At 34.4% G+C, this 20,703-nt stretch overlaps 1 protein-coding gene across 6 annotated transcripts in view; it reads right to left on the reverse strand.

Annotated features, from left to right (window-relative positions):
• The window catches only part of TLL1 (tolloid like 1), a 211,956-nt gene that overhangs the window by 69,979 nt on the left and 121,274 nt on the right, over positions 1-20,703 (reverse strand). For all 6 annotated transcript variants that reach the window (XM_053216743.1, XM_015076828.3, XM_027068568.2 and 3 more), the window contains 2 exons: positions 15,691-15,815; positions 4,936-5,051 (listed from right to left, as the gene is read on the reverse strand). In XM_053216743.1, the coding sequence (XP_053072718.1) occupies positions 4,936-5,051; positions 15,691-15,815 (241 nt within the window). The remainder of the gene's footprint in view (positions 1-4,935; positions 5,052-15,690; positions 15,816-20,703) is intronic.

Here is a 20,703-nt window from a genome sequence, read left to right on the forward strand (position 1 = left end):
ACAAAAAAAAAAGAAAACCCCACAATGAGATATCACCTCTGACCAAAAAGGATGGTGACTTCCAAAACAAAAAACAAACAAACAAACAAACAAACAAAAACAGAAAACACTACATACTGGTAAAGATGTGGAGAAATTGGAACCTTTCTACATTGTTGGTGGGATTGTAGAATGATCCAACCACTGTGGGAAACAATATGGAAATTCTTCAAAAAATGAAAAACAGAACTACCAAATTATCCAACAATTCCACTTCTGGGAATATATCCACAAGAATGGAAAGGATTGTCGTGAAGAGATACCTACATACTCATGTTCACGGTAGCACCATTGACAATAGCCAAAAGATGGAACCAACTCAAATGTCTATCAATGGATGAACGGATAAACACATGCGGTCTATACATATACTGTAATATTATTCAGCCTTAAAAAGAAAGAAAATCCTGTCACAAACTAAAACATAGTTAAACTCTGAGACCATTATGCTAGATGAAATAAGCCAGTCACAAGAAGACAAATACTGTAAGCTTCCACTTATGTGAGGTATGTAAAGTAATCAACCTCACAGAAACAAACAGAATGGTGTTTTCCAGGAGTTGAGGGGTGGGGAAAATGGACTTGGTTAAAAGGTACAGAGTTTTAGTTTTGCAAAATGGAAATGCTCTGGAAATCACCATCATCACAATGTGAATGTACTTAACACTACTGAACTGTACACTTAAAAATAGTTAAGGCAGCAAGTTTTCCACGTGTTTTTACCAGAATAAAAAAATTTGGTAAACATCTGTGCGTAGTTTCACAAATGTTAAGTGCAAAAAAACAATAATATCTCATTTATGTCAGGATGAAACAAACTGGAAGAAAAATACAAAAATAACAGCATCTAAAAATGAAGATAATGAGAATTGTAATCTTTTTTTAGGATATTTTTACGGTTTGGGAGAAGGATAAAAATACTAATTAAATATGACTCCATTAAAAAGACTGCTAGAGCGGTGCCTGGGTGGCTCAGTCAGTTAAGCGTCTGACTTCGGCTCAGGTGATGATCTCACAGTTCATGGGTTTGAGCCCGGTATTGGGCTCAGCGCTTACAGCTCAGAGCCTAGAGCCTGCTTTGGATTCTCTGTCTCCCTCTCTCTCTGACCCTCCTCCACTAATGCTCTGTCTCTGTGTCTCAAAAATGAATAAACATTAAAAACATTTATAAAAAAAAGACTGGTAGAAAAGCATACCAAATATGAAAATACACACTTAAAACTTTCAAACCAATAGAGAGAAAATAAATGAAACCATAAATTCAATACATAAAAAGGCAAAAAGTAAAATAAAAGAAACAGAGTGGAGCATACAGAATGCAAAAAAGAAATAATAATACATCAGTAACCACAATAAACGTAACTGCAATAAACACTCTAGCTAAAGACAAAACTAGCCATCATGAATTAAATAAAAAATTAAACCAAACTATTTGCTTTCTAAAAGGGACACGCGTAAGACACAAGATCATAGAATGACTGATGTCTAAAGCAAGATGAATATACATCAGGCAAGAATATAAATCAAAAGAATGTGCATCCTTATTGATATCAGAAAAAAATAAGAGTATTGACCTAAATCATAACTAGAGATAAAGAAATTTAGTATATAACAGTTGATTATCAAAAAGATGTTATATTCTAAACATAACATGTATATAAAATTTAATAACATAAAACAAAATATATTTTAAATAGTATTTATTTTAGAAAGTAAAGAGAAATTAGTAACTCCTTTGAATACTGACAAATATTTGATACCTTTCTATTTGATAGATGAAGTAAAAAATAATCATTAGAGAATATAACACTTCACAATTAAAACACTAATGCATATATAGAGAACTTTGCATCCAATTACTGCACAAAACACATTTTAAAGAAACAATTATTCTTCATGAATATTGGCCACTTCCAAGGTCATCCTGCCAGCCTCAAAATATTTCAGGGACTGACACCTTACATACTATAATCTCTCATCAGAAGTGACTAGAGGGGAAATTAATAAGAAAAAGTTGATTGGAAAAACAACATGTGTTTACAAATAAGAAAATGTATGTTACCAAAAAATATGTTGGTTGAGAAGAAATAATAAGAGACAAAGAAGAAAATGAGAATTGAAAAATAGCAAAAACACAGTGTCAAGCTAGTGAAATTCAGATAAAGTAGCTTTTAGAAGGAAATCTATAGCCTTGAAGATTTGTATTGGAAAAGAAAAAAATTCTTGGAATTAGTGAGTTAAACTTCCAACTAAAGAAGTGAAAAGAATAGCGAATAAACCCAAATTTTGAAGTAAAGAAAATAATAAAAACATAGAATGAAAAATGAGTTGATATTGTTCATTGACCACTTAATTGAATTTATTTGCTCATCATCATACACATTAAGAAAAATAATTTTAAAAGATGATAAATGTGTTGATTTCTTCCTATTTGCAATATTTTGGAAAACACAGTTTTATTGGTACTCATACTGATAAGAAAAGTGAATTAACTTTGAATACTGATAGTATGGGTGCTGCAATTGGTTAGGAAGAACAATTTTTTTCCTGATACTATTTTGCTCTTATGAGTTGATTAATTTGATTAATCTTGTTCCAAAACTTTTCGTATTCTAGAATTTTATTTTCAAAATTATGTATAGTTTTAAACTTACTCTCATTTATCAGATGTTATATTTTGCTTTTCAGCACCTTTTTAAGACTGACTTTCATAATATATTCTCATAACGCTTACTCAGAAATCTAAACAGAAATTGATCAACACCTGTAATTACATTATAACATAGAGTTTTCGTTCTTTTTTTTTAATTTTTTTTCTTAATGTTTTTATTTATTTTTGAGACAGAGAGAGACAGAGCATGAGCAGGAAAGGGACAGAGAGAGAGGGAGACACAGAATCAGAAGGAGGCTCCAGGCTCTGAGCCATCAGCACAGAGCCCGATGCGGGGCTCGAACTCAGACTGTGAGATCATGACTGAGCCCAAGTCAGACACTCAACCGACTGAGCCACCCAGGCGCCCCGAGTTTCAGTTCTTAAACGGAAAACAACTGTATGAAGAATTATGTATGCATTCCTGTATTCCAAATGAGCTGTAACTTTTTATGTTTAAAATTCTTCACATCACACAAATGTTTCATTCAATTTTCATTTTGAGTTTTTGCAACACCCTGGACAGCTCCATACCAATGATCGTCTTAACATTCAATTATCAGGAATATCAAACTTTCTTTAACCTTAACTTAATTTTCACCAAAACTCTAAGTCTATTTGAGTCATTCCAGATAAATCAGCCACAAGCAAATGATAGAAATTATTTAATAAGTATCAAAAATAAATATAAATATCAATACAATCTTGGTCTGGGAAGACTTTTAAGATTAGCATTCAAGACAGAATCCAGAAGTTAATAGATTCTTCATTTCCTTTCTGACTAATTTTTAAATGTATAACCAAACTACATATAATAAGGGAAACTTTCTTCCTTTTCAATCCTTATTATGCCATGACTTCCATCAAAAATGTTGAAAAAGAAGTGGTGTGATAGAAATAAATACTTTCAGAATTTTCCCAAGAATAATGATATTTGCAGTAATTTTTGTCAATTTTCTTTCTGAGATTAATAAAGTATTCTATGCCTAGTTTGCTCAGGGTTTGTTGTTGTTAAATAAGCAATAGAGATTTCTTCTTGATTTAACTGAGAGACACATCTAATAGTGTTTGTGTATACACACGTACACGCATATACATTTACCTTTGGTTTGGTACAGAGGATTTTACATCCATATTCAACTGTGAGTTTGGATTATAATTTTCCTTTCTTATATTGTCCTTGTCAGGAATGCTATAAAGTTTTTGCTAGCCATATAAATAGCAGAATGGATCTTCCTTTTTATACCCTGGAAGAGTTTATATAAGATTACACCTATTTGAATGTTGGCTAGAACTCACAATTATGCCATCTGAGACTGAATGTTCATTGCTGAAAAAGATCTAATAATTTAATTAAGTAGGAATTCATTTTCTTTAGTGGTTATAGGAGTATTCAAGTTGTTTTTTTCTTCTTGAGTTAGAAGTCAACAGTATTTTGTAAGAATTTTCCCATTTCATCTCCGTATTTAAGTTATTGGCATAATGTTAGGCATCTAGAGCATCTATGGTTATGATAACCTTTTTATTCTGATTATTAGATAATTGTGCTTTCTCTGTTATTCTTTTTCTTGTTTGATCTATTTTCAACCATGTTCCTATTTTGCTAAGTTTTCTCAATGTACCAACTTTTTCAGACTTTATATAATGCTATTTTCATCTCATTAATTTTATCTTTTATCTATTACTTCCTCCATTATGTACTTTTCTGTTTATTTTAGTACTCTGTTTCTAGTCACTCAAAAGGGATGTCTAACTCATTAGTTTAGGGCATTTTTTATTTGCTAATGTGAGCATTTAAGTTGCGAATTTCCTTCTAAGTACTGCTCTAGTTGAATCGTACTGACTTGCTATTCAGTATTTTTGTTGCATTATAGTTGAAAATAATTTCTCATCTTCCCTATAATTGCTTCTTAGTTGAACTGGATATCTGATATATATTTCTTAACTTTGAAACGTGTGGGATTTTCTAGTTATCTATCTAACACTTATTTTTAATTTAATTTCATTGTGCCTGAGAACATAATCTGTATTATTTCAACACTTTTAGAGAATTTACCATTTTTTAAAGTACATTTTTCAGAAAGTTCCCAGAGTTTAAACAATTGCCATTATAAAATGTTTGAGTTTTCAGTCTATTATTTGAAGAATCAGATAACAATAAAAATAAAGCAAATTATATTTAAAAGAAGATGAATCTTAATATTTATATATAAGACTAAATAAGAACTCTCGATGGTATGCACTACCTTCTCCCCTGGGGTCACTGAAACTCTCCAGATGCAGTGTGTATAAGAAGGATAGCCATTTGGAAATCCTGGAGAGGAAAGGTTGCCATTGGATTCTTGAAGGGTTTCTCCACATGCTAAAAGGAAAACAAAAAAGATATATATATTTGATTTTTTAAAGAGATAAGGTCATTCTTTAATTTTTAGGAAAGACATGGACACCATAAACAAAGCCCTGAGTCTTTTGTTGCTAAACAAGAATGTATACTTGTACACTATAAAGACTTTTTGTTCCTAAGTTTCTTCTTATGGCTCTATTACCAGGATTTCAGCGTACTTAATGGAATCATTAGGGCTAACCATAAAACAAGATTAAGAGATAAATAATATGGCATTCATAAATTTCCTCCTCATGGGGACCTTCCTCATTCATTCCTGAGGAATCCATAGGTCACCCATACTCAGATTCAGGCCAGTGGGTATCTGGTTAATGTAGCTATGGGATCACATGAAACATTATTAATATTTTCAGTATAAAATGAGGCTCAGTTTAATAGCAAATATCACATCAAAGTTGACAACAGAGAAATCTTAAATAATCACTAGAATACAACCAATAAACGTGTGGTATCTAAATATCATACACAATGAAAATTTTTCTCAAACTGAAAAAAATTGAAAGGTTAAAAACATGAAGGAAGAATAAAATTTTCCAACAAGATGTAGACATTTATTTACTCTTTCATTTCTGTTGATCATAAGTAAAAATTACTGGGAAAGCAATTATGTTTTCCTCTTACTAAGGCTGTCTAATTTCTTGGAAGTAATTATCAGTCAACTGAAAGAGCAAATTATCAGCTGCTCAGCCTCAAGATCTGTGTGATTGACATCTCTAAGGCCATTTCAACAAAGATACAATTAGTTCATTGGTTCAGGTTAGTGGTCAGAATCGTTCTATAATGGGTTTTCCTATTGCTTTTGTAAGACATAACATGTGCCATATGAACCTAGGCTGCTTAATTCAAGAATAATTCCTCCACTGCAGCCTGTCATCTTTATAACCTTCACTCAATAACTTAAAATAAAACTCCCTCCTCTCTGAAGGAGACTGAAATCAGACTGAGATATTACCATATTACAGAGTCATAGCTACCAGCAGGTGAACTCTCGTCTCAACAAATCCTCCATAAATAATAAATGGTTTTGCATATCTTAAGTTAAATGAAGAAAGAAAGATGGTGACTTTGCAAACAAAACAGAAGTGTAAAAAGTCTGATATATAAATATTTATTTGAAAACATAGATATTAAGTTTGCACAACAAAATACATTTTAAGTGGAAGTAAGCAGTGTTTATTCTGATGAATAGGCAGATAAAAGCAACTTTAGAATAAAATAACAATGCTCAAGGTCAAATACATAATTCAGCACTTTCCATGAATCATGTAAGGGCTCTTGATAAATGTAACATTACAAGAATCCTGAGAAAAATGAAAATTTATTAAGATTTTATTAATGCAAACAATGCACTTCTGAGTAGGATCAGTTCAGATGCTAAATAATCATTTGGGAGTTGAGTGTGTGTCAGTGAAAAAAACTATAATTCATAGCAGTATAAAAATAAATTCTTTAATGATTGAAAACTACACTAAGCTACACAGAATGCTGGTACTGGATTTAGTAAGTGGAAATAAATCAATTAAGTATATTTCATTCATAGATTTACACAAATAACACTGTTCTGATAAATAGATAAAACGGAAAACTTTATAAAGTGAAAATAACCAGAATACACAATTTAATTCAAAATATTAAGTAAATTTGGGGCAACTGGGTGGCCCAGTTGGTTGAGCATCCAGCTCTTGATTTTCAGCTCAGGTCATGATCTCATAGTTCATGAGATAGAGCCCCACATGGAGCTCTGTGCTGAGAGCACAGAGCCTACTTGGGATTCTCTGTCTCCCTCCCTCTGCACCTCGCCCACCCCACATACACACACATGTGAACTCTTTCTATCTCTCAAAATAAATAAACTTTAAAAATATATATTAAGTAAATCTATTATATAGTACTTGCTCATAATGCCTATAACTGTTTGTGCATTTACCTCAGTAAGTGTGGTTGTCCCAGGCTACCTGATCCCTACTACAAAAGATATTTCACTTTCCCCAGCCATACATTAATTAATGCTCACGTGTAAAAAGCAAAGTCTATTATTAAAAAACTAAAGGAAAATCAGCAAGGAAAAAAAGTGGCACTACTAAGTTAAAATGCATTGTCGGTTCATTTACTCAACGAAGTCCATGGATGAGAAAACTAAGTTTTAGTTATGGGATTACCACTTATTAATTATATCATACAATTAAGTCACAAAAGTTTCAGCTTCAGTTTTCTTTTGTTAAGTGGTCATCTTATTAACATATACTTAATAAAGTTGCTTTGTAGGGGTCAAATGTTATTATGCCCTGAATCCTCTTAACCCATAGAAACCTCTTCCAGGAAGATTGTGGTCTAAAGGGTTTGAATACGTGTTTGAACTTAATATGTCATATTTAGGAGGGGAAAAAAGACATAAAGAAACATAAACAGGAAAATTATTATTATAACTGTCCTAATAAAAATTACTGTAAAACTAAATATAATTCAGAAATTAAACTTCTATCTCTGTAGGCAGATGACACAATCTTAAGGTATAAAACAGTAAACATTCCACATACACATAAAACTATTAGAACTAATAAACAAATTCAGCAAAGTTGCAGGATACAAAAAAATCAGTTGCATCTCTACACACCAACAACAAACAATTTCAAAAGGAAATTAAGAAAATAATCCTATTTATAATAGCATCAAAAATAATAAAATACTTGGCAATAAACCAATGAGGCAAAAGACTTGTACACCTTAAACTACAAAACACTGCTGAAAAAAAAATTAAAGATAACACAAATCAATGGAATGATGACCTATATTCATGATTGGAAGCCATACTATTGTTAAAATATCCATATTACCCAAAGCAATCCACAGAGTCAACACAATCTCTATGAAAATCTCAATGGCATTTCTTGCAGGAAGAGAAAAAACTAAATCCTGATATTCACAAAGAACCACAAACCCAAAATAGCCAAAACACTCTTGGAAAATCTAAGCTAGAGTCTCCCACTTCCTGACTTTAAAACATATTACAAAGCTACAGTATTCCAAACAGTATGATACCGGCATAGGATAGACATATATAGAACAACAGAACAGACAGCCCAAAAATAAACCCATGTGTGTGTATATATATATATATATATATATATATATATATATATATGGTCAAATGATCTTCAACAAGGGTGACAAGACTACTCAATGGGGAACGGATAGTCTCTTTAACAAATGGCATTGAAGAAACCAGATATACACATTACAGAAGAATGAAATTGGACACTTTTCTTATACCATCCACAAAAATGAACATAAAATGAATTAAACACTTAAATGTAAGACCCAAAACTATAAAACTTCTAGAAGAAAACAGGTGAAAAGCTTGAGAACAGTAATTCTGGCAATGATTTCTTGGATATGACACCAAAAGCACTGGAAATAAAAGCAAAATGGACAAGTGAGACTACATCAAACTAAAACAGCTTCTGTGCACCAAAGGAAATAATCAACAGAGTGAACGACAACTTTCTGAATGGGGGAAAATATCTGCAAATCATGTATCTCATGAGGGGTTAGTATTCAAAATATATGAGAAACTCCTACAAGTCAATAGGAAAAAACAAAATAACCCAATTTAAAAATGGGCACAGAAGCCATATAAATGATCCACATGCATATGAAAAAAAAATGCTCAACATCACTAATCATCAGGGAAATGCAAATCAAAACTACAATGAAGTAACACTTCACATCTGTTAGGATGGCCATTATCAACAAACAAACAAAAGCAGAAAATGAGAAGTATTTGCATGGAAATGGGAGAAAATGTAGCCTTTGTGCACTGTTGGTAGACATAAAATAGTGGAGCCACCATGGAAAACAGTGTGGAATTTCCTCAAAAATTATATATACATATATATAATTCCCAAACGATCCAACAATCCCACTTCTGGGTATTTATTCAAAAGAATTGCAAACAGGATCCTGAAAAGACATGCGTGCTCCTGTATTCACTGCAGCATTATTCACATTGGCCAAGAGACAGAAATACTCTAAACATCCATCAGTAGATGAATGAATAAAGAAACTACAGTATATACATAAAACAATATTATTCAGCCTTAAAACAAAGAAATCTGTCATATGCTACAAAACAGATAAATCTGGAGGACATTATGCCAATGTCAGTTACAGAGACATTACAGTTACGGAGAGATAAGTACTGCACGATTCCATTTACAGAAGGGTTCTAAAGAGTCAAACTCATAGAAGTGGAAAGTGGAATACTGGTTACTAGGGGCTGGGGAAGAGGGAAGTGAAGAGTTGCTGCTCAGTGGGTATAGAATTTCAATCATGCAAGATGAAAAAGTTCTGGAGATCTGCTGTACAACCATGTGCATAGAGTTAACAGTATTTACTGTGCAACTACAAATTCGGTAATAAGATAGACCTCATATTATGTGTTTGTTTTGCCATAATAAAAAACAAGTAGTAACAAAAAGGCAGTTAACCTTCTAAGTACTTTATCATAGGATCAATTTCACTTCCGAATCAGGTAATTCGCATATACCTTATTCTTCCAGAATAGAAAATTGTGTTTAAATTGTATAAATGCTATTTGGATTGTGTTTTGTTGAACAATTATTACAAACTCTTTTCCTATTAATTACATGCTTAAATTGGCAGCTGTCTTCACTTCCATCTACAGATACTGTCCTTATCAAATGTCTGTAATATTATCAAATACCAAAGATTGAGAACTTAACTTTCTCCATATTCCATAGGATCACAATTATAATTTTATTAAGGTTACAGAAAACATAGGTAGATATACACAATAATTTCTGTTAGATAAATCTCTTCCCAAAGGAGCTTGACAAATTCTAGATTAGGGGAAGAAATAAAATTGTATCCAATCAACTTAGTACTACCTAATTAACTTATACTTACATCCGTAAGCTTTTAAATATAATAAATAAAATGTGGGTTTAAAATGACTTTAAGACAAGGAAATGCTAAAAGGAATCCTAAATCACCTGAGAAATAATGTGAGATTAATTACTCCAGTTATGTTATTTCTTACAATGTTCTATTTTTGAGAGAGAGAGACTCACACTTGCGAGTGGGGGAGGGGCAGAGAGAGAAAGGGGACAGAGGCTCTGAAGCAGGCTCCATGCTGAGAGCAGCAAGCCCAATGTGGGGCTTGAGCTCACATGTGGGCTCAAACTCACCGTGGGGCTCAACCTCAGGGGGGGTTCGAAGTCATGAATCACAGGATCACAAGATCACAACCTGAGTCGAAACCAAGAGCCTGGTGCTCAGCCCACTGAGCCACCCAGGTGCCCCTAATTACTGAAATATTTTAAAGCACATTTCAATAGTAACTACCTAGCCTAGTCTGAATCACCCTTTAAAATGAAGCATAAGCGCCCACTCCAAGGAGCCATCCTCCCCCAGTGTGCACTCCTCGCAGAACTGCAGTAGCATCCTTTAAGGATGAGTTACTTCCTCACCAAGTGATATTGTCTGTGTGATACCCCAGAGCCTCAGCCATTTGTGTGTGTTGTCTATGCTTCCTCTTCTGTGGCCACAGCATCTGGCACGGTGCCTTTCACGGGTTAACGGTGACTCATTCATTCATACAGCAACTATTTATTGAGCACTTAATCTACATCAGCTTCAGAACACCAAGAGGGAAACCCCAACTCCAAGCCCATGACAGCTTATACTCTAGTGTGGGAAATGGCAAATGAACTGATGATTAGATGAGTAAGATACAAAGACCAGGATCAAATAAGGCATTTACCGCCATAGAGTTCTGGGAGACCAGAGAGTCTTTAAGGAGGGCGTGACATAGGAGCTGAGTCCTCAATATGAGCTAGGATTTACCAGGATGCAGTTGCCAGCCTTCTGGCTGGAGGAAGAGGCCAGAGGCAAGCATACTATGGTGTCAGGAGCGCGACGAAGCAGAGGTGACAAACTAGTTAGTTCTGTAGAGAACTAACTAGAGAAAACACTCAGGAAAGAGTGGAAACAATCTTGAAGTGACATAATGTAAAGGAAATTAGCCTTTATCCTACAAATAGGCAGAGCAACACTTGCATGTTAAACAGCCACTTTAGGAGCTCCCGGATGGCTCAGTCATTTAAGCATCCGACTTAGGCTCAGGTCATGACCTCAGGTTCCTGAGTTCAAGCCCTGCATCGGGCTCTATGCTGACAGCTGGGAGCCTGGAGCCTGCTTTGGATTCTCAAAATTAAAATAAATAAACATTTTTTAAAAAGCCACTTTAACAGAAACATGGCCAGAGAAATAAAGAGATGTAAGAATGGAAGCAAGAGGTGAATTAGGAGGCATTTCAGCAACCCAGACAAAAGCGGAGGTTCTCTGGACGAGGGGATGTGCAAGAATGCAAGATTTTAGGAAGGCAGCAGGACTGACTCACTGCAAAAAGTGAGGGAGGAACGAGGTGAGAATGCTCACCACAGTTCTGACTTCGGCTGCCTGAGGACCTCTGCACGGTACCATCCACGGAACTAGGGAATGTTTACAGGGAGATGAATAAATGAGTCCACGAATAAATGCGGGAAAAAATGGCTGAGTTAATTCTTTTGCATGTGGGGCAGTATTTTTGCCAAGAATTGTGTATATACAAGCCTGTATACAAGGTATATACTACCTGGAATCTCAGAAAATTAGATGAGGAACCAAGAGATTAATGCTTTGGCAAACTGCCAAGAACCTTATATCAATTTTAAAGGTAAATTTAATGAAACAAATGTTTAAAGCAGTGTGAAGTTTTTAATATTCAGACTCTATGCTTGCTGAACCTGGCCTTCCATCCCTAAAACCTCCACACAAATGCGCATCCATAGACAGGGATATCCTGAGCACATACTGTTATGTACCAGCACTGAGAGCTTTTAAATCTGTGAACACGGACTGTACGTGTGCTGATGTGTGAATACGTGTATGCTTCTATGTAACAAAAAAGATTCTAATTCTCAGAAGGCTCTTTCTTTTTACATAACCATTTATTTTATATTTTTCCTGATCTGATTAGGTTACTTGACATATTTAGTTGGGGAAGATTTACTGAGAGAATATTAGGGTTGATAGTGGGTATAAGTACTAAGTAAAAAAAAGGGGGGTTATGGCACTAGATAAAAACTAAATTAAGAGAAAATGCAAATGAAGACCAGTGACTGTTAAAGAGTTTAGAAATAAAAAAGGAAAGGAAATCCTATGATTAGATCAAAGTAGAAAAATACACTGAGAAAATGAGACTCACAAGGAAAACAAAGAGAGAAACAATAGCACACATTACTGATTTATGAAGAGAAGAAATATCCACTCCAACTCATGTGCCCTAGAGAAGATCTCCTTCAGAAGCAAACTGCTGATTACTGGCATAAAGGGAAGATGAAGAGTATAATGATAATAATAATAATAATCCACCACTACATGGGTGTATCTGGTCCTGACAGGATGTAGGATGCAAGGGATTTTAATGACAGGTGTTGAAAGCAGCATTAGTGGGCATCCTTTTAGGGTTCCTTAATGCTAGAAAGACTTGGCAGCTGTCCAAAGGACACAGGCTTGGCCTTTGAGCAGCACTGTCCTGAAACCTAATGAATCCTGGGGTTTAGCAGCTCTCCCTTTGTTTCCCTTCCTTCCCCTTTCTGGGCCTACGTGGCCTAGCGATGGATGACCAGCTCTTATGTCAGAAGAGTGCCAGGGCTGTGAAGGATCATATTCTTTCTTTATATTAACAATGCATAAGGAGATTGTTCTTGTCTGCTTCTAAAAGAACAAGAAATGGCAATGAAAATAATTCTTAACCAAAGGAAACGTTATCTTTGTTCCATCACCTTAAAAACACAACTTTATTCATGAAGGGAGCTTTTTCATAATTAGTAGGCACCGACTGCATAAGTAATTCAGGTTTCACATACAAATCTAATTTATATCTTTGGCATATATAAATAGACAAACATAATAACGGATTACACGTTCTTTATCAGCTAGAAAGTCTCATAAAAAACAACAGTGCATATTGTTTTAATGGAATTAGAAATACATATATTTTAATGCTGTTCATCTCGAATAGACAAAAACACATTTCCTATGTTATTAGTGGAACAGCAACAATATTTTCAGTCTGCGAATTATAACCTGCCCATTAGAAGTCTGCCCTCTTGGACCCAGGGCCCCTTGGACTTATCACAGACCATAAAAGCCACAACGTCACATATTTAAGTGTGAATCAGGTTGGCATTCCTTTCAAGATTAAACTTTCAAGGAATACCTTTATAAAATGCAGATCTAACAGAGCTTTCAGCATAAACTGATACAAAGTAAAGAGTTGGAATGGTGTAGCCAAATGCCTCTGATTGGATCTATTCACGAGCAATTTCTAACAAAAGAAAACAAGAGAAACTCCAAAGGAATATGCAGTTTTATACCTTCTTTCTGTATTAAAACCAAGACATAGCTAGGGGCACCTGGGTGGCTCAAGTGGGTTGTTTCCCACTCTTGGTTTCTCAGGTCATGATCTCAGGGTTCATGAGTTCCAGCCCTGCATCGGGCTCCATGCTGAGAGCACGGAGCTTACGTGGGATTCTCTCTCTTGCTCTCTGTCTCTCTGTCTCTCTGTCTCTGTCTCTCTCTCTCTCTCTCTGTCTGTCCCTTCCCCCGGTTGCCCTCTTTCTCTCTCTCTCTCTCAAAATAAATAAACTTTTTTAAAAAGTACAAATAAAAAAGACACAACCAGATTTCATTTTATAAACACTTTCTTCCCAGGTGATTCTCAAATAAGTCATCCTATTTAGTCTTCTATGTACAGTTATGACTCTTTAACATTATTCCACTGATATTCTTGGAGTTACTGGTAAACCTACTACATCAGTGTAACTTAAGTTTATTTGGCCTATATTTATACCAATATCATTAGGACTCCCCATTGTAAAGTAATGAAGAATGTTAAATACATAACCATATACAGGGCTCAAAGCTAAGGATTGCAGAGAAATACACACACATACACACACACACACACACACACACACACACACACACACACTGGCCGAGAGAGAGAGAGAGAGAGAGAGAGAGAGAGAGAGAGAGAGAAACAGAGCAAGAGACAGAAAAAAGAGAGACAAGGAGGGATTTGTTTGGTGGGCATTAAAAAGTCCAAGATAGGAAAAAAGTCATTCTCAAAGATTTCGTGAACTAAAAGTTAATATATTTTTATTTTTTAATACATATATTTCTTAGCTCTGTCTTCATCATGCCATTAATAAGCAACTTGCCTTTTATACTGCTTTAAAAACACAAGATATCTTTCTCACTGATGATGGTACCTTCATGAATGTGGTTTTACTGTATTAACAAACCAATTTACACATTATTACTGCATTTAAAGAAAAAAATAGCCTATTTATGTATGTACATAATGAAAATCTCAAGTGAAAACTATACTTATTTTCCTATTAATAACTTAAATATTTAAGACCTATAGGCTGAAAATTATAGTGTCACAAATTTTTACTACTTTTTTGATTCCTACTCACTGCCTTTCTTACAATTCAGTGTGCAAACGTATCTTCAGTTTGCTTTCTAAGTATTATATATATGTATATATGTTTTTAGAGAGACAATCAAACTGGTTTTATACGTGAACTTTCTACTCATTTAAGTGCTATTAGTCACACAATTTTCCCACAAATTTTCTACACTCAAAGTTAAAAAGTATGGTACATCCAGTATTGACAGAAATTACCCAAGGATCATTCATTTCTTTTGTCACAGTGGTACCATTCACTTATAAATCCATCTTTCCTGTGGAAATTTACATTAAAAAAATAAACACCACACATACATTCATATATACATGAACCAAAATTTGGGGGAAAGCTGTGCTAACCAAAGCTAAACATATTTCTTAGAATTAGGATGTTTCAAAGGATTTTGACTATGGAGGAGGAGCATAAAGTATGCAGTATTTCCAGTTTGGAAGCAAACCCTTTTTTCTCTCTTAGACGACTGAGTCTTGGAACATTCTTACTAACACCTTCCCTTAATCTCTTTTTCACAACTTTATCCAGTAGCAAAACATACAGTAACTCACTAGCAACATGGCTAGAACTCAGTTTTTTCAAAAAAAGTTATAAAATTCAAACTAATAAAATTTGAATTTGTATACCATTAATGATAGTATTTGCAAGAAAAAAGATCATTTAGTACTCAATTCTGAAGTTGAAATAAAAAATATTCTTTTTATGTTGGCAAGAAAATTCAACATTTGACTATGAAATCATGCAACTATTTAATAACAACTATGAAACAATCATGCTTTTTTGCTCTTTTACTTGTTAAGTTAAAACAAATAAAACATACTATCCCTGTGCCTTAAATTTGATTTCTAGCAATTTGTTTTTAATTATATCAATGGGTGTTCCAGAGTTCTCTCATTTCATTTTATGATTAACTGACTTTGAACTGAATACGTCACTTGCCAGCATGGAGAGACACAAGTAAACAGTTCAGTAAACTGTGGCTTATTCATCTGGAAGAGCGCAATCAGGCACAATTATGGCTCTGTTTTCGTATGGTGCAATACCTGGACATCTATACAGCTTTCTTGCCTGTGCAATATCTCCTTTGCTTAAACGGGTTCGCTGACCGATTGCAGGACGTATGCCATTATCATCACGAGATGGGAGAATAGTATCCAGAAACATCCCCCTGAAAAAAATCAGAAGCAAGCCACACATAAGTCACCAAATTACGACAATTACATTCCTTACAAGTATAAGATTATTTTTTTTCAAAATCGTGTCAATTAAAAGGAAAAAGCATCAGTGTTGAAATTTAAATAGTGCGCCAGACTTTCAAAACACGTTCATCGAAGTAGGAAAAAAAAAAGTTGTGTTAAACTGTATACCTAGCATAAAGTCAATGATGAAATTCACTTTAATTTAGAAATGATTTTTAAAATCTAGAATTCTACATAGCTTCCCACACCAAGTAAACCATGGTTTTTATTTTAGTATTTTAAGCAGATCTAAGAACCCTTGGATTACAATATTGTAAAACAAATTTTCCTCATAGAAATCTATTTTTAAGGACAATGTATAATATTTTTAAGGTTACCAAGATTGTAAAAGTCAAGCAAAATATGTTATTTTTTAGTTAAATTACTAATTAACCCATGTATTCTTAGAAGTCCAAGTATCAAAGTATATATTAAAAGAACAAGAAAAAAGAAAGTGTCAAATTTTTGAAACAACAGTTTAAAGCAAAATAGTTTTTTGATAAATGCACACACAGAAAGAAAATAAAATTTTCGGGGTGCCTGGGTGGCTCAGTCGGTTAAACATCAGACTTCGGCTCAGGTCATGATCTTGCAGTTTGTGGGTTCGAGCCCCACGTCAGGCTCTGTGCTGACAGCTCAGAGCCTGGAGCCTGTTTTGGATTCTGTACCACCCTCTCTCTCTTCCCTTTCCCTGCTTGCACTCTCTATCTCTCTCAAAAATAAACATTAAAAAACAAACTTAGGGGCGCCTGGGTGGCTCAGTCAGTTAAGCGTCCGACTTCGGCTCAGGTCATGATCTCGCGGTCCATGAGTTCAAGCCCGCGTCGGGCTCTGTACTGACGGCTCAGAGCCTGGAGCCTGTTTCAGATTCTGTGTCTCCCTCTCTCTCTGGCCCTCCCCCGTTCATGCTCTGTCTCTCTCTGTCTCGAAAATAAATAAACGTTAAAAAAAAATTTTAAAAAAACTTAGAAAATAAAATTTTTGTGGTAAAATTAAGAGGATAAAACTAGCAATGCACCCATGCTGCTAACTTAGAGACACTGAGTTGTGAGACCAAGCTCGTGATAAAACTCAACATCTTCTTAATATTCAAAACTAAAAATTCTGAATATACTGCACTAAAGATAATCTTAATTTTGCAATGAATATCAACATTTATAGCTCTAAAGGAAGAACTGAGCTTAAAAGTTAGAGTGGGAAACTATTCCAGTGGTAAGAAGGATTTCAAAAAAAGAAAAGCTTTCTATAAAAGTATTTGAAATTAGTTTTTTTATTATTATTATTCTAGGGAGAGAGAGAGAGAGAGAGAGAGCAAGAGCAGGGGAGGGACAAAAAAGGGAGAGAAAGAGAGAGAGAGAGAGAGAGAAAGACAGAGAGAATCCTAAGCAGGCTCCATGCTCAGTGCAGAGCTCAACACGGGGCTCAATTGCATGTGGGATCATGACCTAAGCCAGATTCAAGAGTTGGAAGCTCAGCCAAATGAACCATCCAGGTGCCCCAAAAGTATTTGAAATTAAGAAATACAATTGTAAAAAAAAAATTTTAAATAAGATGAAAGACATGATACGCCTTTCCAAAACTTTAATCAATACATTGTATATTAAATACAAGTTAAAGGAAATTTCACCTCTACTTATTCTTTCCTTTAGGGAATACTAACCAAGCACTGTTGTAAGTCTGGATTTATAGCCTTTAATAAACATTTATGATTCTCACATTTTAGTGTGGGGTGAGAGACATTAAACAAAAGACTGACAACTGAGATAGTGACAGGTACTATGGAGAAAAAGAAGTGAAGATGGATATTGATTACCCAGTGATGGGGTAGCTTTTAAACAGTGAGATCAAAGGAAAACTCACTTGGAAGTTGACAAATTGGGCAAACATGAAGGGAGTGAAGGCGGGGGCATTGTGGGTAAATGGGAGTAGAGACTTCCAGAGAGAAAAAACAGGAAATTCAATGGCTCAGAGATGGGAGGATCCTTAAAGTGTTTGAGTGTCACACAGATAATGTGACTCTTAGCCTGAGCAAAACTGTTAATATTTGGAAGATGGTAAACAGAGGAGTGACATGATCTATGAGTATTTTATGACTAACCTCTCTGGCTCTGAGGTCAGGGTAGTGATCTTTTAGATAAAACCTGGATAACGCAAATAGAGAATGGAACTCTATAAATTTAAGTATCTATAGAATGCCACATGCATACTGCCTGAGATAAAAGTAGGGAGGGAAACTAATGATTTATGGGAGTTGACTAGCAAAAGTGAGAGCTTGCACATACTTAATTAGATGCAACTACAGCTAGGCCAGTGCAATTGAAGGGGAGGTAGAGCTATAAAATAGGGTAGCATTGAGAAAAGCCATTCTTCAACTACACTTCATGAATCAACATATACATTAAATAGGGTAAGTCCAAATTAGTGAAGGGCTGCCATTTCTGTAGTACTTCAGCACCAAAAAGTATTCACTGTTTTCTATTTCTAAAAACAGATTTGTAATCTTTAAAGGTTGATTTTTTCCAGTTTTCAAAACAGTTCAACTTGAAAAGGTCAAGGACATCTTGGCATGAATATATTCAAAGTCAGACAACAGAGTGATGAATTTTGACTTCTTCTCTCTACTGAGGTAACCTCTCATTCAGAAGGGGGTAAGTCACCATTTCTTTTGTTCTTTCTTTGTGGTCAGGAAGTTAACAATTCTCTCCCTCCACATCCAGGCCATTAAGTAATGCAGGCTCTTCCTGACTATCCTCAGTGAGGCACTATCAATAGGCCAGAGACAGATTACAAAAGGCTTCACATACTAATCTTCACTGGCTCCATCTACATGAGAAGAGTGAATGAGCTATGCTTTTTAAAGAAACTTTGTAAAATTTTGTAATTTTTTTATTAATGAAAAATGGGCAATCCCAGTTAACAAGCCTCTATATTCCAAATTACCCATGCATATAAAGATCCCATTTATCTAGTCCTATTCTCCCTAAAAGTAAGTACCCAAATCTGCTGATGGGCTACATTCATGAAAACAACTAAAACTTTTACAGACTCCCTGGATCCAGGATAGAAAAAATATATAAAATTTCAAATATTTGCATTAATAGAATGAAGAACAAAAAACCACATGTTCATCTAACTGATGTAGAAAACTCATTTGACAAAATTCACACCTTTCAAGATAAAAACTTTCAATGAACTAGGAATAGAAGGAAACCATCTCAACATAAAGACCATGAATGAAAAACCTACAGCTAACATCATACTCAGCAGTGAAAAATTGAGTTTTTCATCTAAGATCAAGAACAAAGCAGAAATGTCCACTCTCACCACTTCTATTCAACATAGTATTGGAAGTTGTAGCCAGAGCAATTAGGCAAGAAAAAGAAGTAAAATAAGAAAAAAAGAATTGAAATCTTCTCTCTTTGCAGATCATATAATCCTATGTGTAGAAAACCTTAAGGAGTCCACAAAAAAAGTTAGAACTAATAAATTCAGCAAAGTTGCAGCATTCAAACTGAACACACAAAAATCAGTTGCAATTCCATACAATAACAATGAACAATCTGAAAAGGAAATGAAGAAAAACAATTCCAGGGGCATCTGGGTGGCTCAGGCGGTTAAGCATCTGACTTCAGGTTATGATCTCACAGTTTGTGAGTTCGAGCCCCATGTCTGTCAACACAGAGCCTGGAGCCTACTTCAGATTCTGGGTCTCCCTCTCTCTGCTCCTCCCCCGCTTTTGCTTTGTCTCTGTCTCTCTCTCTCAAAAAATGAATAAACATTAAAAACTTAAAAAGAAAAAAGAAAAAAATCCATTTAAAATACCATCAAAAAGAATAAAGTACTTAGGAATAAGCCCAACCAAAAAGGTGAAAGACTTCTAAATTAAAACTACAAAACATTGTTGAAAGAAATTAAAGAAGACAAAAATAAATGGAAAGACATTCCATTCTTATGGATGGCATGGACATTCTATGCTTAATTTGTTAAAATGTCCACATGACACAAAATGATCTATAGATCCAGCACAATCTCTATCAAAACCCAATATAATTTCTTGCAGAGACAGAAAAACAGACCCAAAATTCATATGGAATTTCATAAAACCTCAAATAGTTAAAAAATTTTGAAAACAACAAAGTTGGAAGACTCACACATTGTGATTTCAAAACACATTATTAAGCTAAAGTAATCAAAGCAGTGTGTTACTGGTATAAAGACAGACCTATAGACCAATGGAACAGAATAAGAATCTCAGAAACAAACCCTAGTAAATACAGCAAATAATCTTTAACAAGGGTGCCAAAAACAATCAGAAATGTATATATATATTTTTTTCAATAAATGATACTGGGAAAACTGAATATCCACATAAAACAATAAAGTTAGGCAATTATTTAAGCTATATAAAAAGTTAACTAAAAATAGATTAAAGACCTAAACACAAATCCCAAAACTATAAAAATCCTAGAAGAAAATAGTGGAAAACCTTCATGACATAGAATCTGGCAATAATTTCTTGGATATGACACTAAAGCACAGTTAACAAAAGCAAAAACAGGTAAGTGGGACTACACAAATAAAAAAAAACTATGCAGCAAAGATGAAAAAAGGAAAATATTTGCAAATTATACATCCAATAAGGAGCCAGAATGCATAAAGAACTCCTACAATTCAACAACAAAAAATGAATAATCTGACTTTAAGATGGCCAAAAGAATTGAATAGACATTTCTCCAAAGACAATACACAACTAGAAAGCACACGAAAGGATACTCAACATCATTAATCATCAAAGAAATGAAAATCAAAACCGCAATG

The sequence above is a fragment of the Acinonyx jubatus genome, chromosome B1 (assembly GCF_027475565.1).
Source record: "Acinonyx jubatus isolate Ajub_Pintada_27869175 chromosome B1, VMU_Ajub_asm_v1.0, whole genome shotgun sequence".
Lineage (NCBI taxonomy): Eukaryota > Metazoa > Chordata > Mammalia > Carnivora > Felidae > Acinonyx > Acinonyx jubatus.